This window comes from Rhinolophus sinicus, linkage group LG14 (genome assembly GCF_036562045.2).
Source record: "Rhinolophus sinicus isolate RSC01 linkage group LG14, ASM3656204v1, whole genome shotgun sequence".
In the NCBI taxonomy this organism is placed as follows: domain Eukaryota; kingdom Metazoa; phylum Chordata; class Mammalia; order Chiroptera; family Rhinolophidae; genus Rhinolophus; species Rhinolophus sinicus.
In genome coordinates, this window is record NC_133763.1 from 52,841,309 (window position 1) to 52,865,520 (window position 24,212).

Consider the following 24,212-nt stretch of genomic DNA (forward strand, 5'->3'; position numbering starts at 1 on the left):
CAGAGGACCTTTGACAATGACTAATTTCACGGAGTGCCAAGGTCCCAGGTTCGTAACGATGAAGTTTCTCCACCCCTCCAGTAGAGGGCGCACTCTTGAGAGCGGCTCCTGGAGCCAGTTGCTTCCTGAGTGCTTTCCATTGGTGGATTTGCCGGCAGTCGGTTTGTACGAGCCGTGGTATGGAGACCTTCTTACTTAGCCCTCTTCTCCTTTGGCTCCAGCTGGGGGATCTACGTCTAGAGGTAGCGTTGTCTGGTGTGAGAGAGTGAGGGCGGCAGCTGCGAACATCCCATTAGGTCTTCGAACTGTATCACAAGTCTTGAGTCTTCTCTGTCTCTCCTCACTTGGCCAAACCATTTCTCACCAGTCCTGTAAATTACTGTTCAATTTTCATGGATTATTCGGATAAAAATCCATCAGTTCTTGTTCTTCTCATCTTGCTTGGAACTGTTCGCCCTCCGCGATTTATTCTCGCTCACCTCCCTGAAATGAACGCACCCTGGTGTGTACCTGCTTCCACCGGAACGGCATCCAGGTAGTGCTCTCCCCATAGCTCTCGGAGCTCTGGCAGCAATGCTTCCCCCCCAGTTGTGGCAGGCTCATTCTGGCCTTGGGGTTTCTATTCATAAGCTCTTCCTTCAGCCTCGAATGCTTTCCCCCCCAGATTGTTGCATGGTTGACTCCTTATCTTTGAGATTTCAGCTTAAATGTCACTCTCTCAGAGGTTTTACCAGCCCATCAGTAGTGAGTTGGAACTTTTTTTTTTTTTAATTAAAAAAAATTTTTTTCCCCCAATAATTGTTGACATACTGGAACCAGTTCTTATGAACTGCTCGTGAAAACAGATTGTGGATACCTCTTACCAACTCTGTGTTTAACGATGTCACCTTAGCAGTTTGAAATCAGCCACATCCGGAATATTTACACCATTGAAACTAGCAAAGGCAACAAATCAGGGCCCTCCTTCCTCCACAGAGCCGGTTGTTAAACTTGCACCAGCTCGTCCCTGACCGGAACTCACAAGCCTCGCCCTACCCCTTTCCTTCGGAATTAACCAGATCCCCTCCGTGCCATTTCGGTCACCCTCGTTCCTCCTTTATGACAAATGGACATTCTAGACCTTTGGTTATTGTTGTAGAAGATGATGCTTCAACCTTCAGTTTTCCTTTCTTATTCCCTGTCAAGGGTGTCAGTGCTGCCAAGATGAGAAATCTTGGGAAGACAGTGTTGGTGAAAACGTGGGGGAAAGGGTGCGGGGATGTAAGTCAGCACAACCGTTTTGGAAGGAGTTTAGTAGTATTTTGGATAATTTATTTAATTTCTCTGTGCATCACTTTCCTGATCTGTAAAATGTGCATAATAATAGTTATCAACCTGATGAGTCGTTGTGAAGATTAACACGGAAAGCAGTCAGAACACTGCACCTAATAAGCCCTTTAAGTGCCTGATGTAATTATTATTAGAGGGAACGATGGGGAAGGAGACAATAAATTTAACCCCAGTTGGGGATGGGGGAAATACGAGAACTATTATATATTTACATTTCTGAATTGTTTAAAATAGGCAAACTAAACCAATTGAAAAGTCCGGCATCGCTGGGTCTGTTTCCCTCGGCAGTTCCTATTTATTAGGTTCCGACTGTCAAAGGGCAGCACGAAACTTGATGGAGGTCAAATGCTCTCCTTTTTAAGGCAGCAAGCTCGTTCTGTCAACGTGGGGACACGTCTGTGTCACGACCATCGTGTAGGACCTTCCGAAAATGGCAGCGCGCGCCTCGCCCCACCGCAGACGGCCCGCGAGGACCTTCCCAACATGGCGGCCGCGCGCCCAGGCGTCACTTCCTGCAGATGACGGATATAAGGGGCAGGATTTCCGCTTTCGCTCCTTTCCGGCGGTGACGACCTCCCCACGAGAACATGCCTGTGAGTTCCTCGGCCAGGTTTCGGCGGCGATCTGGCTCTCCTGTCCGCACGCCCCCCTCCCGCTGCTTTCGGGTCGCGGCGGGCCCTCCTTTGCCCCCCGCACTTCCTGGGACACTAACCGCGGGGCGCGCAGGGGCCCCGCGTAGACGGGAGCGGGGAGGAGATAAGATGGCGGCCCAGCTGCGCAGACGCCCGGGGCCCCGAGGGGCGAGCTGTCCCCGGTGTGTGGCAGCGGGGGCTGTTTTCCAACTCCCCGCTTTCGCCGTCGGTTTCTAAATGTCTGCGTTTGTGCCCTTCCTAGCTCGCTAAGGATCTGCTGCATCCGTCTCCGGAAGAGGAGAAGAGGAAACACAAGAAGAAGCGCCTGGTGCAGAGCCCCAATTCCTACTTCATGGACGTGAAGTGCCCAGGTGAGGACGCCGCTTGCGGTGGTCGGCGAAGCACTGGACCCGAGAACTGGGAAGGGTGTAGTGTGAGCTGTGCCGTATCCTTGAAGAAGCCCCGATTTTCTAAAACTCGGATGTACGGGATGGGTAAAATTTTGCATTTTAGGAGATTCGATCCAGAGTGAGTCCCCATCGAAACTCCGTGTACAAACCCTAACGTTTTGTTGTTAGGAAACTGGGATGATGTGTTGGGCTTCTGCTTTGGTCGTTTATAGACTTGAATCTGGAGCCAAGGGGTGGGTATGTTGGCCTAGTACTGATCATTCTTCCACGATTCTGGGTTTCGACCCCTGAATAATTGTTGGTTCCACTCCTTTCTCTCTTAAGGCGCTAGGATGGCGCTCACTCAGTAACCAAAAATCCATAGGTGGGGGCAGGTAGTCCGGATGGCTTCTGAGTTGGCTGTAATGTAGACTTAGAGCCGGGTAACCAAGTTTTAGACTAGGATAATAAATTTCAAAAGTTTACGTAACATGCATGTCTTAACAGATAATACATGATCGCATGCTTTCAAGTGAGGAAAGGCATGGAAAAAAACCCTTGGTGTTTTTTTCAGGATGCTATAAAATCACCACCGTCTTTAGCCACGCACAAACAGTAGTTTTGTGTGTTGGCTGCTCCACGGTCCTCTGTCAGCCTACAGGAGGAAAAGCAAGGCTTACAGAAGGTAAATGGTTTCACAAATGTCATTTTGGGTTTTGAATCTTCTAGTGAGAGGGCTCATGTGCAATGTAAATTAATCAGACTTGTATAAGGAGGGTTGGATTTGATCGTTTTTTCCCCCAAAAGTAATACTAGAAACCACATATTAATCTCAAAACTACTGTCTAAAGTTGGGATGAAAAGATGATAAACGGGGCTTCTTATGAGCTGAAGCTGATAATAAGGTCCAGGTAATAGCCAAAGGGATGAGAAAGAGGTGTCGCTTTCCTGTGAATGTACCAGCAGGCAGTGTTTTGATCTGTGGGGGTGGGCTAGGGTAAGCAGGCTGCTGTCAGTTAACCTCTGAACCTTTTTCTTCCAGGGTGCTCCTTCAGAAGGAAGCAGCACTAAAAGCACCCTGAGTCAAGATGAGTGGGGACCCATCCCAATAAACACATTTTGGATACATCCTGTTTATTGTCTTGTTTTACTGCTAGGAAGGTCCTACCTCAAGTATTCAGGGCAAGCAGAAGAGTGGACTGCTAGTCGTTTGGGGCAAGTAAGTAGCCAAGTACTTTAAAAAGCCCATTTGGGACATTTGTGTCCACCTAGGCTCACTGAGTAAATTCTTCGAAGCTTGTGTAAAAAATGTGATCTACCATATAAGTGGGATACTTGCACTTTTATGTTTTCTTAGAATTAAAAACAAGAACTGACAGTTGATCTTTGAAACACAATCCAACATAGCACTTTAATACAAAACAGTTTGAGGAGCCTTTATCTCTGGTTCTCAGAAGCCTTGTTGGGCTGCTTATGAGTATAGAGGTTGTTGCTAGGTTCCTGGCCTGGGGCTAGAAATCTCCAGGCTCCTACAGTTACGGGGACTTGTCCAAGTGGAGGTCAGTGCCTTATACTCCATAGCCAGTGTTGCAGCCGACTCTGGCCTGGTGGGGGTTGTGGACTCAGGAAGGGAGGGGGAGAATGGGGGGAGGTGTAAGAACCTAGAAATAAATGGGGAGGGAGATAGGTGATGGGTGAATAAAATGCTGGTATGTGAGCTTTGAGGTGATAAGGATGGTAATTCTTTACCTGGCTGTGGTGTTCTCAGAGTTGGTACGTAAACAACTGGAACTGTCTGTATCTTGTTTAGGAAGGCATTGTAGGCTGGAAAAAGAATAAGGGAGCAGTCACTCAAGAGGCCAATGTGTTTCCATTAGAGAAAAGCCCTGAGGGAGGGGCAAAGCCAACTAAAATTCAGAGAGTAATACTTCAAATAACTTCATAGTAATATACTTAGGAAACTTCTATCAATTATTTTTAGTGGTGTTTTTTTTTTTTTTTTTTTTTAGGTATTTTCTTTTGCATTCTGGCTAAAAGATAGGGAAACTGCAGGTGTGGACAAAACAGTATGTGTTTCGTTGCTTGAATCATCTCTAGCTGGGACTATGAGTAAAAATAGCCATTATCAAGGGTTAGCAGTGACCTCCACTTCTGAGTGGTATTTGTTTGCCACATTTCAGTTTACTGCTCTTTGGTTATAGTCAGTTGAGCAGGACCTTTAATCTACCAGGTGACTAACTAGGGCAGCTAAAATCAGTTTCAACTACTTGTCCCAAATCAGATGTGATAAACAACTAATTTTCATCCTTATTTAGTTTGTGAAATGAAGGCAGTTTCCAAGTCCAAAGTCCACGGTGCTGAATATAAGGACTCCTTACCTAGAAAGATGAAAGCTGTTGATGCCAACACTGCAAAGAGGGTGTAGAGGAGGATCTGGTAAGAACCCACGAACTTCCGGACATCTGAATCTTCACACTGGTCTGCGTTGGCCAGAACGAGATGGCAGTTACTTAGTAACGCCCAGGGCAGACACTGCACTTGAAAGCTTGTGTGCTCCTAAGAGCATCTAGCAGAAGCACTCAGAACCTAGCCTTCCAGGAAATGGTTTAGCTTCTTAACCAGAATAAAGAGAGAAATGATACTTGGCTCCACCTCTCTGGCTTTTTCCTGTCTCCAAAGTAATCAACTCCCAATTCTTGAACCTCTTCACCTCAGCTAAGGAAAGAATAATTAAATCCTCCGCCCCTTTAAAATGCCTGTTACCTTGCCTGCACTCTTAAGTCCAGGTGACATGCTTCCCTTCACCAAACTTATGACAAGCTATGGTGTTTCTGACTAATCCTATTGTGAAACATTTCTTTGGGTCCCCAATGACCTCTTAAATGTGGGGGCCCCGTATCTTTCCCTCAGAATGTGATTTCTGGGGCACATTGTAAAACTTCAGTCTCGCGTCTTTGAAGCATGCTTGGCATCTGCCTTTGGTTATTTCAAATTCCTCAGTGTCTGGAACTCGCCTCCCTGTCAAACAGCCTGAGTTTCTGGGCCTTCCCGTATAAATTGTCACCAGGCCCTCATCTAGATCCTAGTCTGCATTTCCAGTGTAGGCCCTCTAGTCTTGCGTAAACCTCTCACCACTGTTTCACAGTTTCACACTGTTCACACACTGCTTCACCCTGAACAACTGGAGGTTGCTTGAGGTGTGAATACTAAAAAGATTCTCTTGCTAATCCATGGTCAGTTCCCACTGTTGAAAGTCGGAATAAAACAGGCACATTATCAGCTTTTCTCACACCCCACTGTTCTGTCTGCACTGAACTAATTCCTAGCTCCCCAGTTGAGCCCCATCTTACACATGATTTTTGTGGTAGGGACCATGCCTGGCATATGCCTGTATGCACTCGGCTTGTGTGAAGGAGCTGGAGGTTGGGCTGGGTGTTTGTGTCTGGCCAGTCCCACCCACAGGGATTCTTAACCATTGTTTTGTTTGCCAATCTGAAGCCTATCAGAATGTTTTTAAATGTAAAAAATACTAGGAATAAAGGAAACCGATTATATCAAAAGTTAATAGAAAAATCTCATTTGTGACACAGTAACGTGCTTTAGTAACAAAAAGGTCTAGCTTCAGGTCTGATTACTGTAATTTTGAAAAATTATGTAACAATTCGAACATGAAAAGATCTGCAGATTCCACTGGTGACAGTCACATATTGCTGATACTATTATGGGTGTTGCCTGTATTCCTAATGAGTTGATTCAGAATCACTGAATTCGAGATTTAAAATAGAGCACAGATTGGAGTCGAACACTTTCTAGTCGTGGGACCTCAGCTCCTCACAACAGGAAGAACACCTGCCCGTTCGAGTTATGAGAATTAAAGTGCATGTAAATACACTTAGGATATTGACCAGTACGTACCAGGTGCTCCTACAAACCACCATTCTCCTGTTGGGAGCTGGACAAGGGTTCAGCCTAAGTCATTCCCAATAACTAAGGACTGTATCCCCTGAGAGATGGGCAAGTGGGAGTGACATGCCAGGAGGTTGGTTCTCTGGGTTTCCTGCCATCTCTAACTGTTCCCATCCCGTCTAAACTTGGCATTGTTCCTAAGCTGGGTAATGACGACTAGAATCGGGACTCGGGTATCTATGTAAGTCCTGGTTCTAGACTTGTTAACCACCGTTTGCCCTCTGCCTGATGCCAAAAGCTCTGCTAAACAGTTCTGAGGAAAAGGAAACATCAAGAGGTTTGATAAGTGGTACACTTATGAAGCTGACAGGCTCGCCTTAAACTAACATGCCTATTAAATATACGTTAAATACCTAGTGATAAAAACTACCTGCAGATTATATTTTGGGTCGGCTTGGACAATGGATCCATGCCCCAGTTAGTTTGAGTAGCCTCGGTCAAGTGGCTGTTTCCCATTAAATTGTGAATAATACATTGTCTTCTTTCCTCCTAGATTAAAAATAGGAGCCCCCACTGCTCACCTGCACCAGACTTCTTCATAGCTCTTACTAGCACAGCCTCACTTTGACTGGTGAGCACACAGGAAATGTTGATGAAAACAGGTGATGACATCTGCTGGAGGGAAGTGAAGTTGACCACTCTTATAGGGTAGATGGCAAGGCCAGGCGCCAGGGAAGACCGCCGATGGCCAGAGACCACTAGAACTGGGGAGCTGGGGAAGACCTTGGAGAAAAAAGGGAACTTGTTTAAAAGAAGAAAACCCAGTTTTGTATCAATACATTACAATCTTATACCCAGTAAGACACCTGATTTCTAGTTCTGCTAACCGACAAGTCATTTACTTTTTCACACTTAGATGTGTTGAATGATAAGGGAAAAAAAGGGATCTGAGAATAAGCTTCAAAAAAGTTTTAAGCTGGAATCCTAAAGATTGTTTTAAGAGCTGTGGTCTTGTCTTCCAGACTGACAGCTCATGACCTAGGTTTTGGATTCAGGGAGTCCTGCATTGTGAAAGGGACAGATTTTCTTTTGTTTAAGAATTTCCTCTAGTGAATTTTATCAAGTCATTCAGAAACTTCCTCTACTTTTGGACTGGAAATGAAAAAAAATCTTTTCAAAACTGATCTGTTTCAGTTCAGTTCTTAACATACCTCAAGCTTCTCGAGAACTCTGTCCACTCCCAGGACTCTTATCTCCCCGATGTCATGTTTGTGGCTAAGAACCAGTTCTGACTGGTTGATGGAAAAGGCTGGGATGAAAGGAATGAGGACCCTTTGCATTCCGGTCGTGCTCTGTTCACTGACTAGCGTGGCCCACACATAGACAGAGGTGTCAGCCGTGCTGAGGCCTTGCAGCAGCTGCTCCGACTGGGGTCGAGCTTGGATGAGGCAGATGTAACCCCCTGAAGAAAAGCGGGAAAACGGAGCAGGGAGGTTCAGAGCCTCGACTGAGCCAGCTGAATTAGGATAGGGAGTAAAAAGGGAGACCTGGGAGCTCGGGTTTGAGTATTCAGTATTAACACACTGGGCCACCAAATAAAACGGTCTCAGGGAACCCACAACTGAACTTGCTTCTTAAGAATGCTGTTATTGGTACATCAACGGGTCGGGGTATTAATACAGTCCAAACAGAAATTAAGGGGACAGAACGTAGTTGGTTCCATCAGGAAAGGGTTTGTGAAAGGCAAGCTTTGAGCATGATTTCATCCCTTTCTATCAAACCACCTCTATTTCTGTGATATTTTTAGTTACCCATGCTCAAATCTCAGCTGTCTTGACATTCTTTCCTTCATTCTTCTAGCCAGTCATTTCTCCAAATCTTGCTAACTCAACCTTTGAAATGCCTCTGACATCTGCTGTTAATTCTCTTATCTAGTCTAAACCCACATTAATTCATGCGTGGATTATTGCAATGGCCCCATTTACTAGTCTCCTTGCCTCCCATTCTCTGTCCATTCTATGTGCTGCCAGTAAATACTTTATTAAAACTGCTTTCATCTTAGTTTTGAAAACTTCTCCGGGGTCTGTATTGCCTGAAGTGTCCTGTTCTGTCACAGCTCATGCCTAGTCGTCCTTCAAAGGTCATTTCCTCTGTAAAATCTTACGGAAACTCCCAGGTTTGACGTGGAGACTCCTCCTTTCTGCCGCGCTGGGACCCGTCCCATGGGTACCTGTGTAACTGACAGTGAGGGCTGGAAGCCCTGCCCTGCTCCTCTCTACCTCCAGTGCCTGCCCTGCACCCAGGCATTGTTAGGTGCTCAGCAGTTTGCTGAGTGGGCCTCACCACCCATGCCGTTCACACTGCCTGGCTTTGGAGTAGAAATTCACGATGGAGCACGGTCCTATTTACATTTGACATGAATCCTCTCACTTTAGATCAGGTGATTTATATAAAGTCATCCCAACTCATGTCTGTCTCTACTTGCCACTTGTCAGTGCTATTCTGCTTGGACTAGCCTTCAGTTCAGTGAACATTCAAACACTCTGCTACTTGTTGGGGATAAAAGATGAATGAGACTAAGCCAAGCCCTGACAGGGATAATAGGAACTAACAAAACTAAATTAGAGCAAAGCATACATAATGGAAAGGTATTGCAGAGATACCGTAAAAGTGAATGGATTGACTAAAGAGCAGAATAAATGAACAGGCCACAAAATTGCCATGGGATTATGGACAGTTTGGGGAGTATAATCAGTAAAAATTTTGTGGGGTATCTGAAGGACCCTTGTCTTATTGGGGAGACCACTTTATGGACGGTGTATGTGCCTGACCGCTGCACTGTGCAGTGGAACTGGTGGTTATGTGCGATGTCAGAAGGGTGGTAGATTGGGGGTAGGGGGTTGTCACTTTGTGAGGGGTGTAAATGTCTATTACGTTGTTTTGTACACTGGAAACTAATAAAGAAAAAAGTGAATGGATTGAACAAAAATGTTGAGAGTCCATATTCTGTAGCAGTGGTAGCTGTGATGGTGTTGATGATCGTTTAGGTAACTTTTCACAAAAAATAATTATGGGTTCCTGTGGTTAATAGGCTTATAGATCCCCACGTCATTTTCTCCATATATATAAATTTTAGAGGGAGGGGGAAGTACAAATGCAATCCAATACGAAAGTGACAAGTGTACAAACATGAAAACAAGGGGGAAACATTCATCTGGTGGAACCCACCTTTCTCCATGCTGAAATCTGAATGGACATGGAAGACTTGACTTGCTGGGATGTCTAGCAAAGTATTACTAAACTGTACATGGCAAAGCATGAGGGTCTCCGGGAGAAGTACTGTGGTAATGGCCAGGGCTTGACTTGGGGTGCAGGATCCTAACAAGCAGAAAAGAGGTAAATAGCTTTGTCACAAGGATTTTAAAAAGAGACCGGTATATAGAGGCAATATGGTATGAACCCCCCCTAAACAAGGGTCAGTTCCTCTTGACTTGCTGTGGCTGTCTACCTGCCAGCTCTGCTGGCTCCAGCTACAAACAAGGTGGGAGTAGAGTAGACCCTTGCCTCTGCCAGCTCGTGGATGACAATAGTGGGGCTTCTGTTACCAATATGAGAGGTGGTGTCGTCTTTCAAAGGTTTTTGGAATTCATCGGTGAGAATAAGATTACAGGGAAATTGGACAGCTATTACAAATACAGCTCTACAGTTGGGACGCAGCTTTTTTTCCCTAGAACGTTTGTTTTCCACAACTGATTAAATACAACTCAAAGATCTCTAGAACTTCATCACAAGTGACGCCTTACACAGGAGCCACACAGCAAGCAAGAAATAGACTGGCACCAGGGTTGGGTCAGCTGCAGTGGATGGCATCCTGGCATCCCATTAGCAGGACCTGCCCCCCTGCACAGTTTCTTAATGGTTTCAGTTTGCTCAAGCTCTTTTGCAACTACCAGCAGTCCAGTGACCGTTCTCATCATTTGGAGACTATCAGCAATATCAAAAGAATGGTTTTATGAGGTTCATAGTAAGTTGTAGTTTTAGAAAGATTTTGTGGGAATAAATATTACGGTCTAAAATCATAAGGTAGACTGCAATAAGTGAATATTCTATGAAGAAACATTTAGTACTTTGTAAAAAAAACCTGGAAAAGTTTCAAGATCGAATGTTCTTATTTATGCATAGATTATAAGATTAAATACCTAGTGTGAAAAGAAAGTACATTCAGTGCTTAAATATTGAAGGACAAAAAGGCAATTAGAGTTAAATTTATCCTAAGGTTTTTAATTTAATTTTTCAATTATAGTTGACATAATAGACAATTATCCTAAGTTTTATAGACAGTAATTCAGTAATTATATTCTGGACTTCTCTGCTTAGTTTTGAATGTTCTTTTGGCCAAAAAAGAAAAGATGTGGAATTTGTTCTTTAGAGAAAACAAGGAATGAAAGTATGTACATGGACTTTGGAGTGGGACATTCCTACCGTTTTTGCCCCTAACTGGTTGTTTACCTTGTACATTACTTGCTCTTCAACTCAGTGTTCTCATCTTTAAAATAATGATAATTACTGCATGATGAGATTGTTAAATGAGATCAAATATATAAAAATTTCTAACATAGCAACTGGAATCAGTTAGGAACTTCAGTTAGTTTTCTTTCCTCTGCCTTTTTTTTTTTGACAGTAAATTATAGCCCAATACAGAACGAAAAAAGAAAAACACACTAGGTAAATTTGCTGAGCAAGTAACATTTGATGTGTCACCTAGTCCACCAATTTACAAATCTGGGGAAGCTTTAAAAGAATTGTATCTTAGGCCCTATCCCACCTTTATTAAATTTCTGGATGGAGCCTAAGAATGTGTATTTTTTAAAAATTTCCTTGGGTAACATTGAACATGAGCCATGTTTGGAAATGCTTGGTTTAGGCCACCTCCTGTTCTCGGGGTTATAACTAGAAAGATAAAAGGGACCAGGTTGAGCCTATTTCAAAGCCTTAATCCAGTTATAATTTCTGAGGTTGAGATGATTTATTTATTAAGGTGGAGTCAATTTTGAAATAATACAGTGGTAAATGCACCGCTGGAGGATGGAAAGGTGGGAACGATCCCCCACGCTTCTAAAGAGATTCCTGACCTTTGAGGTTGCCGTCATTGCTGCCAATGGTGATGAAGAGCTCGAACACATTTGAATTGGGGGTGCTGGTGAGGTGAGTCTTGAGGTCATAGCTGAGTGTTAACGTTGATGATGCATTGACAACCACCTGTCAGCAAACCAGAGGAAAATCTGTGCCTGAGCCCTGAGACGGCTTCCCTCCTCCTCCCTTGTAACCTACTCAACCAAAAGCATCTGTCACACATGTCACCCTTCTAGCGACCACATATTTGAGAACCACAACAATCTTCATTTATGAGAAGAAAATAACATGTTTTTTCTAAAAGGAGGTCTTTGTCCATTATTCCTTTTGACATATCTTCTCTTTGTATAACTCCCTATTAAAATGCTTTTGAAGACAACTGCAACCTTCTTTAGAAAGTTTTCTCTCTCTCTTTAGTTGCATATAATCTCAACCTTTTCTAAAACTTCAAAGTACTTTGGTTTCTTTCAAGATACCTCTAATGTTTTTTGCCTTATATCTTAGGTGTTTTTATACTTGTTAAAATCTTTCCTATTAGTCCAAATTTCTTTAACTTAGAACCCTAATTAATCTTTGTGCATCCTGTATTGTGTCTTGTATGTAAGGTAAGTGCTTAATGATTACAGAGAACATGGTGATAATAATGACTCTTTTCCCCCAAATATCTTCAATTTAAATGCAATATACTGTCCAGTTTCCTCAGTATACCATAGTTTTTTGTACTTTTCAAATATTCAAGGACCTTAAAACCAAGTTAGTTATATTAAGAGCTCAGGAAGGGGAGAAGTTTTATCTTTCTCATCTTTGTATTTCAATGAGACACATAAACACTGACACAATCGCTGACAGAACAGGCCTCAGTGAGTGTCTGCTAGTTGGTGAATAAGGAAGTGAGGATTTTACAAAGTCCGCAAAGTACACAAACTGGAATATAAACGACCTTTTGACTTCTCTGTAGCCTCTTGACACCACAGCCCATTCCCTCTCTTGCCTTTTGTGACACCCTTTCTCCTTGCTAGACCCTTCTCAGTCTCTTTCTACTTGTTCTCTCTCTCATGGGATCTCTGTCCTCAACCCTCTTATCTGCTCTTGATGCAAGTTCTCTTTTTGGATGTTATCCAATTTCCCCTTTCTACCTTATAAACTTAACTGAAGCCACCCTAATTTATTCATTGGTCTTCAAACAATATATACTTTTATTTGCTTTTGCAATCTGTGCCTTTAGTCTAAAAAGCCTTCTCCCTTTTTTTCCTGCCAGACAAATTCCTAATCCTCAAGACTCCGTTTAATTATCACCTCTGAAAAATTTAGCCTCAATATCTAGGTGTAATTAGTGTCTTTCTTCCATATTCTAAGAGCATTTCTGACATACCACTAATAAAGCCAGGATCAATTATGTTGTAATTATGCCATCTATCTGTAATTATGTCACCACTAGACTGTGACCTTCTTAAAAGAAAGCAGATTTCTTTTGGCAATTTACTCATCTATAAAATTTGGACAATACTTAACTGCAGAGTTTGTAAAGATTAAAAATGATAGTTGTACTGGTTATAAAAAAGAAAAAAGATGCCAAGCCAATAGTAGATACTCAGAATGATAGCTGTTACATATGAGGACTGAGAAGAGGAACAAGTTCTTCGAGCACAGAGGAAAGAGACTTTACATGCATTAAGAGGGAAATAGAAAAGGCCTCATGAAGCCAACTTCTCCACCTGTTCTCCCATGTCACTATCAGTCAGCAGTTCTCTCTACTCCTACATCAAATATTTCTTCTCCACTGGACATTCCTAAGTCATTATTTCTCCCATTTTAAAGAACCATCAACAAACAAGAGTTTGTTGACTCCAACTTCTCGAAAAGCTGTCCTATATCCACTGTCTCCAAGTCTTCTTTTCCAGTTCTCCAAACTTTCACTCCCATCACTCCACTGAAGCTCCTCATCAGTCACCAGTCTCCATAGTGCAAAAAACCAGTCATTTCTCAGTTTTCAGTTTACTTGACCTACCAATAGCATTTGACAAGGTTGGTCACTCCCTCCCTCTTGAAATAATTTTCTTCACTTGGCTTCTGGGACACCAATATCTCTGGGTTTTCCTCCCACTTCACTGGTCATTTCTTACAAGTCTCTTGGTTCCTCTTCTCTCAGAGCTATTAATATTGGAGTGCCCCCAGAGCTTTGTCCTGGAGGCTTTTCTCTAGGTACACGTGTTCTCTTGGTGATCTAATGGCTTTAAATATCATCTCTATGCCAACATCTCAGATTTTATATCCATCTACCCCAACCATTTGACTAACAGATACCCAATTTTACATGTCCAAAACTCCTGATCTTCTTTCCAAAATCGTTCCATTTCAGTTGATGGAAACTCTGACTTTTTAGTTGTTCAAAAACCTTAAGTCATTCTTGAGTCTCTCGCACTCTACATGTAACATCTGTAAATTCTATTGGTTCTACCTATGAAATATATTTAGAATCTGATCAGCTTCTCACTACCTCCTCTTTTACCACCCTGATCCACCATCGTATCCCACCTGGGTCACTGCAATAATAGCCCCCCAACTGGTCTCTCAGCTTCTACCCTTGTCCGACAGTCTAGTACCAACCAGTAGCCACAATGCCACTTATATTTTAAAATAAGTCAGACTAGTCATTCTGGTTAAGAATCACTGTTTCGCTTTATGTCCCGATAAAGTTTGTTGGCTGTCTTTATATTTGATATGTGAATGTGTTTCTTTCCCTAGGATGTGTTTTCTATATGCATATCCCCATGTATAGAAATAGTTGCCCATGTCTCTGCAGCCCTGGTAGTGTTAGGTTTACCTCTCGATATGTTCTCACCACTCCTGGGATGTCGTGAAAGATTGTTGCTATCCCTGGATTCCTGGCCACTCCCACCCCAGTGACAATGTCTGTTTGTAGAATACTGTCAGAGGAAATCATCCATGTCCCCGGTTCACCTAGGAAAAGACAAGAGAAAGCACTTGGCTGCAACCTTTTGATGTAAGTTGATGGTCACTCTAACCTAACTCAGACTCCAAACCAGTGACCATTCAAGCACAGAGATAGATCTCTTACCAGGAGGAAATCCCAGCTTTGAGGATAACTTTGTTTTCTGACTGGTCGGTTCCCCTCCACATATCATGCCAACAAAATAACTGCTGACCTTCAGAATCATGCAAGGAGCCACTTAATTGGAGGATGTACCCGTTTTCCTTAAAAACTCACTTTACACATAGGGATAACTGTCTGATTAACCTTTGTGTGGACCCTGCTATGGATGCATCTGCTCGAGCTATGGATTGACACCAGCAGGAAGACTGCAAGGAAGTGACAACTGGCAGGAGACAGGATTTGTTTCCTTTGGCTTAAGGTGGCAGAGGAATGCCGAAGGTTAGGTTAGATCACTGACCCTGGCATGTGGCCCTTTTGCTTTCTCATCCAAAGTGGCATGGACTTGGGACGCCCCAAAATTCCAGAATGAAAGACAGAGGGACAATCTTGACAAAACCCAGCAAAAGAGAGTAAAAAAGCCTCTGCTTCAGTGATAAGGGATTAACAACCATGGGCTTATAGTTCTGGCAACCTTACAGCAGAGTCAGCTCCCTGGCCCCAGATTACATGTTAGTCGTGGTTGCTTGCAAGTAACAGGACTGGAGGATTTGACGTAGGCGGAACAGAGCTCCCGTGCATCAAGTCCAAGATGTATAGTTAAAGTTTAAGCCAGGTCCTACATTACATAACTGAACCCAAACACATGTACCCAGATTTCCCAGAATGGGATGCAAAGACAAAGCCAGCCTTATTTGGACGTATGGATTATTGGGATGCATACACGCAGCCAGTGTGTACCGCTTTGGAATATGCCATCTGGAAGTCCAGAGAATTGCCACTCATTTGCAACCAGAGGCTGATTTTCTTGAACTCAATAGTACTTCTTAGGACAGAAATGCTTTGCTGATCAAGAGTACAGTTTAGCTCAGTACAAGGCTAAACCTTATTACCGTGATGATATACGTAGGAGTCAGGCGTTCAAATGGGCCCCACAAAACAGTATATACATAATTCCTTCCTTTTATTTCCTCCTTTACTGCTCTTCAACTCAGCAATTACCCTCCTTCAGAAGCTGGAAAGGGTGGAGAAGGCACGGTACCCTACACTGTCTACATAATACATTGCATAGAGCTATGCATTCAATAGGCACTTGATTAATATGCCTGGCTGACTTCTATAATAAATTGGCTGGCTACTGAGAGAAATGGGCATTAAACTGAGAATTATCAGTTAACATGAAAAATAATAAAATACACAAAGACATTTTCCTTCTCAGAGAGGCCCTCAGATTTTCACTAATTTGGAAAAAGTCCTCCAGGGGGTGAGTTGGGTTCTAATTCTGTCAGTGTTGAGGCCGAGGAAGGGGGGATGCAGACCATTCTGGCTGAGGAGGTGAGTACTGAAGCAGATGACATCCCCGACAAAGGTCAGCTTGGTGTCTGGTTCAATGGCATGCTCAACAGCAACAGGAATATAATCGGCCATGCCTGGATGTCTCCGGTCCCAGAGCCCCACGAGTGTCACCCCTCTGTTCACAGCCTGGGCCATGTACGTAGAGTTCTTATTCCTGGGTCCGATAAGCAGCAGGTCATCTCTGAAAGTAGACATGAAAGGCACAAATCTCCGAAAAGAGACAACAGTTGGTAAGAGTTCTGGGGGCACACCCTGTTACAACACTTTATATTCAACAGCTCGAAACTTCAGAAGGAAGTCTACAATGGAGAGTAAGCAACTAGGGGCCAGGGACCAGTCCATCAGCTTCCTGTATATAGTGCCCAGTAAGGCTTCTTTTTAATGGAAACATGTTTCCCAGTACAGCTTTTTGATAATAATACTCCAGTAGCTTCATATGGGAGCTTTCTGTGAACTGGAACTTGATAGATTCAAAATATGCTGGAAGTTTTCTTCATTGAACAACTAATACCATTCTGGTCTTCCCTGCCTCCCCCCGCCCCCCATCTTAATGAAAGAAACAGATCCGAGTCCAAGGACAGAACACGAGGGGGACTTTCTGGGTCTGCTTTGGAACACTAGCCCGACCTGCAGGCGGCAGGGTTTCTACCCCAGTGGCAGCACCACTCCTGACTTCCATACCTGTTCAGAGCCAGGTAAAGCTGGGTGTTGTGTGTGTGGAATTTCTCTCCGATGCTGTTATAAAACTGAACAGTGAAGGTGAGAGACATGCCCAAGGGAAAGGCTGACAGGGTCCTTCCTTGGGCTGTGTACAGCTTGGGTTGGCTACTCACGCGCAGGTATGTCACTGGTGCTACCTGTATGGGAGACAAAACCTCCTGGTCCAGAGAAGGATGCATGGCAGAGGAGCTGTCACCAAATTCTGAGACAATCAGTGATCAAAATGGTGCTTCATAGGAAAGAGTTAGCTCTTGATTTGAGATGACTTAAATCAGAGTGAAAAAGAAATACGACAGTATAGGAAATAGCTTTTTTAAAAAAATTTTATTGGGGAACAGTGTGTTTCTCCAGGACCCATCAGCTCCATCACTATCCTTCAATCTAGTTATGGAGGGCGCAGCTCAGCTCCAAGTCCAGTGGCCGTTAACCGAGCCATCCAGCCGCCCCTCTGGAAGTGCAGCGGGAGCTCGCTGCCTTCAGTCTAGTTGTGGAGGGCGCAGCTCACTGGCCCATGTGGGGATTGAATTGGCAACCCCGTTGTTAAGAGCTCACGCTCTAACCAACGGAGCCACCCGGCCACCCAGGAAATAGCTTTTTAATTATTAAAGCTAAGGGAATGTTAGCTGGAGATTTTGGGGAAAGGACTGCAATTCATCTATTTTTGTGCACAGTGCTCAATATTTATTGTTAAGTAGTTGATCATTTATCAAGAATATCATAGATTGTGTTTTCGCACTGTTTTAAGAGATAAGCCATGATAGCAGTAAGGGAAGTCCAGCTTTGAATTCTACCTTCACCATTTCATAGCTTCATAGAACCATTCCAGGTCTCAGGTTTCTCATCAGTTTAATAGAGATAATGATACCTACCTCATAGGGTTTTTGTGGTAATTAAAAGAGAAAACATATATAAAAGGACGAACATAGTGGCTGGAATACACTAGATGTTTAATGCCTAAAAAATTTTCTTGTGTTAGACAAACTTACCTCTGAGGTATCTCCTAATTCTAAATTTTTCTGTTGTAAAAACAAAGCCTAATTTTGATAGCAATAGTTCCACCCTTCTCCCACCTCAATCATCTTGCCAAAGCTGCTCAGAAGACAATCGTACCACTTTGAGGCTAATTCCTTTTATAACAAGGACTCTAAAGTGGACTTTAATTTGGTGGGTTAGAATCATGTCAAGACTGTTCTCCTATCTTACAGTTCATTTCTGACTTTCAGAGAAGTTTCTAGTTCCTAAAAACAGGAAATCTGCCTATGAAGTCCATGATCCATGCCATGCCATGCCATGCCATTCCATTCCATCTATTTATTTATGAGTAAATCCCTGAACTCACCTGAACCCCAGTTATGGTTGTTTGGTTGACTCCAAAAGGTTCTACAGAAGTGACTTCCAACACGGCAGTACCTGCAATGGAACCAGCTTTCAGGAGCCCTTCGCCGTTCTCCTCAATGACAGATGAATTAGGGAAACACTTGAGAACACGGGAACTCACAAAGGCGGCCCCTTCCCTAGGGAACAAACGGAGCAAGTGGCATCTCTTGGGGGCTCTGTGTGACCAGGAAGAAAGGAGTGGAGATTGCCAGGACCACTGTTCGAGGCTGTACTCTGAGCCAACGCTTGCCATTCCCTGTGCTGTGTGCTCATTTGTTCCTCAGGCAGAAGCCTGCCTTTGGATTATGCTTCTCTCTTTAAAAATCAAATCCTACCATATGCTTATCATTTGAAAAACAGTCGGCAAAAAGAACTGAAAACAGGATTCAAACAAATCCTTGTACATGAATGTTCATAGTGGCACTAGTCACAGTAGCCAAAAGGTGAAAATGACCAAAATGTTCACCGATGGATGAACAAACTGTGGTCCATCCATACAATGGAATATAATTTAGTCATAAAAAGGAATGAAGTGACGATACATTCTTTGACATGGAAGAACCCTGAAAACATTATGCTAAGTGAAAGCGGCCAACACAAAAGATCACAGTGTATGATTCCATTTATATGAAATACACAGAAGAGTTCAATTCATAGAGACAGCTGATTAGTGTTGCCAGGACTGAGAGGAGGGGAAACGGGGAGTGACTGCTTAATGGGTATGAGTCTCCTTTGGTAGTAATGAGACTATTTTGGAACTAGACAGAGGTGACGGTGACCCAGTTTTATGAATGTGCTAAATACCACTGAATTGTACCCTTTGAAATGGATAATTGTATGCTATGTGAATTTCACGTCAACTGGAAAAAAAAAACCTCTGTGAGTTAGAAAAATCACCTAGCTGGCAATAGTTCTTTCATGTGCAATGTTTTACTGAGGGTGAAGTTAGAACCTGGCCTGCCCTTCTCCACTCTCCTTACCTGTTGGTATGAAGTTTGAGTTGAGAATTCATGGGCATTAGAATTTGCTCAGGTTGGTACCCTGGATAGAAAAGATGGAGTTTTTCGAACACCTATAATGAGAAAATAATTTTTTCCTCATTTCTGGAAAAGACAAATGACCTCTACTCACACATGGACAACTACAAATCAACAGTCTGCCTACCTTCTGTTTAGCCTAATGTCCCACAACATTCCTTTCCAAAATGCGTCAGGCACTTAGAACATATCCAGGTGTTCTAAAATATATAACCTAATATTAGCCCTGCTTCTGACGACAAGGGACTGGACACGTGACAAAGTTTACGCTTAATACAGCCTCTGTGCTACTTAGATGTTAAGTATAAGATCATTTTGAAATTTCTCACTTGATCTCCTGTACCCAAAAAGAGATTTGAGAACAAAGAACCTATAATGGTAAATTAGCAAGGGGCACTATGTAGGTCTCCCACCAAGAAAAAAATCAGCCCCCGATTCAGAGGGAGAGAAATTTTTTGCCCCACCCGAAAGATACATTATTCTTTTGAATGCTACAAACAATAGGGCCATTTAGCTTTCAGCCTTAGAACAACCGTAGAAACTATTTACATTCTTTATACCTACCGGAAGTTAGCATTTAATTTCATTCTATTGATGAACCAGCTAAGTGGACTGCATCATAATATCTGTATTAGGTGGAATGGCTCATGAATTCATACTTTAGTTATTATGCTGTTCATATCCTGTGTTCACGTACTATAGTTTCTAATGTCAATACTTATATGGAGGCAATTAGCAGGAATGAAAAATATCTAGAAACTATAAACCTATAAACTGTAAACCAGGGATCCCGCTAGCATCTTCCCAATCTCTATTCAGGCTAAGCTCTTGATGGAGGATAAGCGAATACAACCTTTTTCTCCTTGATCTACAAAAACAAGATTTCGGTTGGGGACCTTACCAGGATCTGCACTTCATCAGACAGTTCCAACAAATTCCCCTCAAACTGCCCAGAGGAAGTGTCCCGACAGCAGACGGTGACTTTGACACTGGTCCGACCAGCTGCTTTGGTGTGGATCACCATGGCAAAGTTATTCTCTCCTGGGAGCTGCAGAGAAACCTAGACAGCGAGGGGATGGATGGAGAAACACTCATGAACGGACACTGCCCCTCCCTCTGTGTCAGAACAGCAAGGAAAATGTACATTGGAGACAGCTATTGAGAAGAGCTGGGGTCCCAGGGCTTGTTTTCCTATCTTAGCGACGCGGTCACCCCTCATGCAAACCTCTGTTTGCAGGGCCTGATTACTTCCAGCAAGCCTCTGGAAGAGTCTTGTTATCTCGGAGTCAGTTCATTGATAGGAGAAGAATGGAAATGAAGAAAGGGGTTTGCAGACAGTAGAGCCTGAGACGGGAGAGAAGCGGGGCAATCTACTCCTGGAGTTCAGAGGGGCAGCAAGAAAGGAAGGGAGCTCCTGTTTGAGGACTCTGCTAAAACCCGCTGACCTCTCCGCACTTGCTGCCCCGCCTTGCTAGTCTGGACGGGATGAGGATTAGGCCTGGCCACATTCCTGGCCTGGGAGGGCACACAGTTCATGTCCTACCTCCCCTGCCCTCCTGGTGTCCAGAGCCCACACCTTCCTTCTCGCTCTCTTGACTCTACATAGAGTCCAGGTTCCAAAAATCACCTTTCCCTTCTCCCCTCCAGAAACGTTTCCATTGCCTTTGTGGAATCTCAACAGATCTCAACCACTTGTCTGGAAGAAAGTCTTATGCAGAAGAATGAGGTTTACAATTGTGTGATCCAAGTGAATCTCTACATGGTGACACCACAGTCCAGGAACTCTACCGTGGGGCACTGGAGACCTTTCTACGGCCTATGTCATGACCCAGGTGGCCCATGCAGACCTGGAGCAGGGGAGAGCTCTGTGTGGCTCCCAGCCATTTCTTCTGCTAGAGAAAAGAGTGATGCTTTAGCAAGAGCACTGGAGGAAGGGAGAGGTAGAACATTCGCTGAGGCCTAGACCGTCCCGCTTTCACACAATCCTTATTTGTTGCTCCCAAAACGCAGGCCAGTCGCAGAGCAGAGTTCTCCCATGTCTCCTTGGTGCCCAGTAGGACCAGGCCTGGGCAGCCCAGGGCAGGCAGACCCAACCACCGCACCTTCCCTAGGTGACAGATCTCGAGTGTCTTAGAAAGATTGCAAATAGATTCTTTACTTTCCCCAGACCCCCTCTTTTCCTGTTAGCTGGCCCCAGATATGCCCTCATTCCAGTTTCCTCTAACTGCTCTGTTGTCTCCCAAGGTCAAATTCTTTGTTCTCACGGCCACTGAGCTGTGACCTACTGGGTACCTTGGCCCCAGCTTCCTTCTTCTGAAGGTAAAGCCCAGACATAGGTGGCTGCCACTGTCCCCACACCACCATGGGTGGATTCCAAGCTGACGATCAGGTAACAATAGTGTGAACTAGGCAAAGTCTGTCTGCAGGGCCCACCTTTCCTTGTCCCCGCATCAGAGGACGGCTTAATGCTTTGTGTATTACCCAGCATAGCCCTTTGCACAAACACAGAGCCTTCAGCTGCACTGCGGATTCCCCCCCCATGTCTATCGTGAGGGCTGCAGCCAATCCAGATGCGGGAGGCGCGCAGCTGGGAGGAGCCGGCACCACCCACGGCAGCCGTGGAGGACCTTCTGAAATTCGTTCTTGACACAAGGCACTCAGTTTACACTCCGAGGCCAGCGGGTAGCCCACACCAGCCCCAGGGCACCCACAGCGCCCCCGGCGCGCGCGCCTGGGAGCGTGCCCAGCACCCCCCTTTCATGCTGGTAATGTCGACGCTCATTATGCATCACAAACATGATTCTGAATGTAATCAAGTGTCTGAACATGTCCAAAGATTATAGTAATATTTAAACTCTATGTACATCTATTTTATATTCATAATGGTGTCATTCATGTAACTCTTCATCTGCTCACACATGTACCAACAGATGCACTATTTAAAGGAAACACTGCTTTCAAGAGCTCTTTCTAGCGAAGTATATTAAAAATCAACAGCACTGCCTGAGTACTCACACTTAGATGCCTCCTATGAGTTACATGTTTCCAGCATTCATAGAACAGTAGAAAAAGGAGATAAGTACTAATGTTATGTAGTTAGAAAGCGAGTCAGTCCAAAACTTCTGATGAAATAAATGTCATGACAAGATCCCTAAGGTAACGTAACACACAGGTGAAGGCCCACCTCGGAATGCCTGGGCACTAGATCCAGTACATCGCGCTTGCTCATGGACCAGTGGAACGTGAGCCCAGGGCTGGCGTTGCTGAAGGAGAAAGGGGTCTGGGTACCGGTCACCCCCATGACGTAAACCGGCATCTGAAAAGAAAGAGGTTTTGTGCTCTGTCCCCTGACCACTGCCCACGTGGCTCTGTCCAAAACCCAGACCTAGAGCAGGGTCATCAGACCAACCTGGGTGGCTGTGACGAGTCGAGTGGCAGCTGCCAGGATCCTAACAGCCCTTAATCGAACGACTTCAATTTGGACTTCATCCTGCTCAACAGCGTGGGGAGCGGCTTAGTAAGAGGGGGTGTTGGCTGCACAGAGGTGTTGGGGATAACTAGTCTGGCATTGTTGGGGGGCACTCAAAGACAAACAGAAATCCTGCCACAGCAGGTTTGCTTTCGCCCTTTAGACAATTCCCTGAGGACACAGACTCTGTCTTATGACAACGCCGAGAACTCTGTGGGTTTCCCCCTGAAGATTACCCATGTCCATGCCTGGTTAAGAGCACGCCAGGTGAGGAGACTCACAGGGCTTTCCTGGGCTGGTGACACGCCCCTCATCCTTCCTCCCTCCCCCCTCCCAGTATGGCTCCCAGACGGAAGAGGAGAAGCCAAGCAGAACAAAGAACCAGTACCTGGGAAAACACGATCACTTTGCCAGTATCTTCGTTCACTGTCTGGATCGTGCCACGGAGCACAGCTGTGCCAACCATCTTCCCTGTAACTTGTCCCCTCCTGTTAACAACTGCCACTGTCTGATTACTGATGGAGAAGTGGATGATGGACTGGGGCTGGGGGCCACCGTCAGACATTACCTGGAATTAAAACAGACCGGTGAATGCCCGAAGTACGGGGAGAAGTCACACCTCTGTTCCTGATATTTTGTCCAAACAACTTGCCATCTTCATCTTCCCCCACTTCCCTACAGGCTTATCCCCCATCAATGCAAACGCAGAACAAGCGGAAGTGCTACAAATGATCCACGGGACTCGAAGAGGTTTGTATTACGTTCATCATGGAAATGGGAAAATACTACTTTTCTTCTGTATCGTTGTACTTGACTGGGAGTAGACGAGAGGACGTGACAGGAAGAGGTGTGTGTGTGTGTGTGTGTGTGTGTGTGTGTGTGTGCGTGCGTGCTGGGGCAGGGGGGGTGGGGAGAAAGGCGAAGTCTTGTGTTTCTATCTTTAAGATCACCTGCATCATGTTAGTTGGAATCAGTGTCATTTTCTCTGGAACAAGTTTGAATGGAGGAAACACCTTGAAGGAGAAAACCAAAGAAACAAGAGTGACTACCTAGAGTTAGTTTCATAACAAATGACCATGCAGCTTATTCCAAGGGGAAAATCCTAATTACGTACAATGCAATTATACACCAACACATGTGTTTTGTTTTATTTATAAATATACATTTATAATACCAAAAATTATGTTACTTAAATGAGAATACTTAAATAAGATTACATATCCATTCGCTGGAATAAAAGTGGCCATTAAAATGTTTACGATTACGTGTCTTTTACTTTTTCCAAACATATATAAAAGTAGAGAGAATAGTATAAAGAACTCTCAGATTCCTACTCCCCGGCTTCAACAATTACCAACACATGGCCAACAATCAGTTTTTAAGGACATAAGAAAATACTTTTTCTTTTTTTTAAAAAACAATTTATTTATTTATTTATTTATTTATTTTGCTGAGAAAAAGGACGTTTATTATTGTGACTTGACAATAAATTGTAATTATCAATTATAAAAGTTACATAAATGCAGGCTGATCATCTTTAAAGTCTCAAAAAGCCAAATATGAATAAAACACAGACAATAAATTCAACTGAAAAAAGTCCTGACATAATTCTATTTATTTTTAAGTCTGTTTTTCCAGGACACATCAGCTCCAAGTCAAATCATTGTTTCAATCTAGTTGTGGAGGGTGCAGCTCACACTGGTCCATGCGGGGATCGAACCAGCAACCCTGGTATTATTACAAGCATCGTGC

The 24,212-nt window shown here is 44.0% G+C and overlaps 2 protein-coding genes across 2 annotated transcripts in view; one reads left to right on the forward strand and one right to left on the reverse strand.

The window, feature by feature from the left end:
- The first annotated feature begins 1,794 nt into the window (after window positions 1-1,794).
- Window positions 1,795-3,478, forward strand: RPS27 (ribosomal protein S27). Its single transcript, XM_019713314.2, has 4 exons — window positions 1,795-1,922; window positions 2,224-2,332; window positions 2,925-3,035; window positions 3,393-3,478. Exons 1-4 carry the CDS (start codon window positions 1,917-1,919, stop codon window positions 3,419-3,421), a joined length of 255 nt encoding a protein of 84 aa, XP_019568873.1. The 5' UTR covers window positions 1,795-1,916; the 3' UTR covers window positions 3,422-3,478.
- Window positions 3,479-3,575: 97 nt separating this feature from the next.
- NUP210L (nucleoporin 210 like) overlaps window positions 3,576-24,212 on the reverse strand; it is a 56,463-nt gene continuing 35,826 nt past the window's right edge. The window contains exons 24-40 of the mRNA XM_019713312.2: window positions 23,411-23,473; window positions 22,849-23,028; window positions 22,401-22,481; window positions 22,176-22,307; window positions 19,893-20,051; window positions 18,935-19,026; window positions 17,917-18,091; window positions 16,539-16,714; window positions 15,821-16,038; window positions 14,214-14,350; window positions 11,389-11,515; window positions 9,485-9,634; window positions 7,468-7,718; window positions 6,838-7,039; window positions 4,729-4,830; window positions 4,100-4,174; window positions 3,576-4,011 (exon numbers count right to left, since the gene is read on the reverse strand). Of these exons, the coding sequence (XP_019568871.2) occupies window positions 3,911-4,011; window positions 4,100-4,174; window positions 4,729-4,830; window positions 6,838-7,039; window positions 7,468-7,718; window positions 9,485-9,634; window positions 11,389-11,515; window positions 14,214-14,350; window positions 15,821-16,038; window positions 16,539-16,714; window positions 17,917-18,091; window positions 18,935-19,026; window positions 19,893-20,051; window positions 22,176-22,307; window positions 22,401-22,481; window positions 22,849-23,028; window positions 23,411-23,473 (2,421 nt within the window). The 3' untranslated portion in view covers window positions 3,576-3,910. The remainder of the gene's footprint in view (window positions 4,012-4,099; window positions 4,175-4,728; window positions 4,831-6,837; window positions 7,040-7,467; window positions 7,719-9,484; window positions 9,635-11,388; window positions 11,516-14,213; window positions 14,351-15,820; window positions 16,039-16,538; window positions 16,715-17,916; window positions 18,092-18,934; window positions 19,027-19,892; window positions 20,052-22,175; window positions 22,308-22,400; window positions 22,482-22,848; window positions 23,029-23,410; window positions 23,474-24,212) is intronic.

Bases quoted from the DNA above. Each gene is read 5' to 3' on its own strand.
- RPS27 (XM_019713314.2), top strand. The intron at 2,333-2,924 runs GTGAGGACGCCG...TGTTTTTTTCAG, and splicing joins CATGGACGTGAAGTGCCCAG to GATGCTATAAAATCACCACC. The intron at 3,036-3,392 runs GTAAATGGTTTC...TTTTTCTTCCAG, and splicing joins AAAAGCAAGGCTTACAGAAG to GGTGCTCCTTCAGAAGGAAG.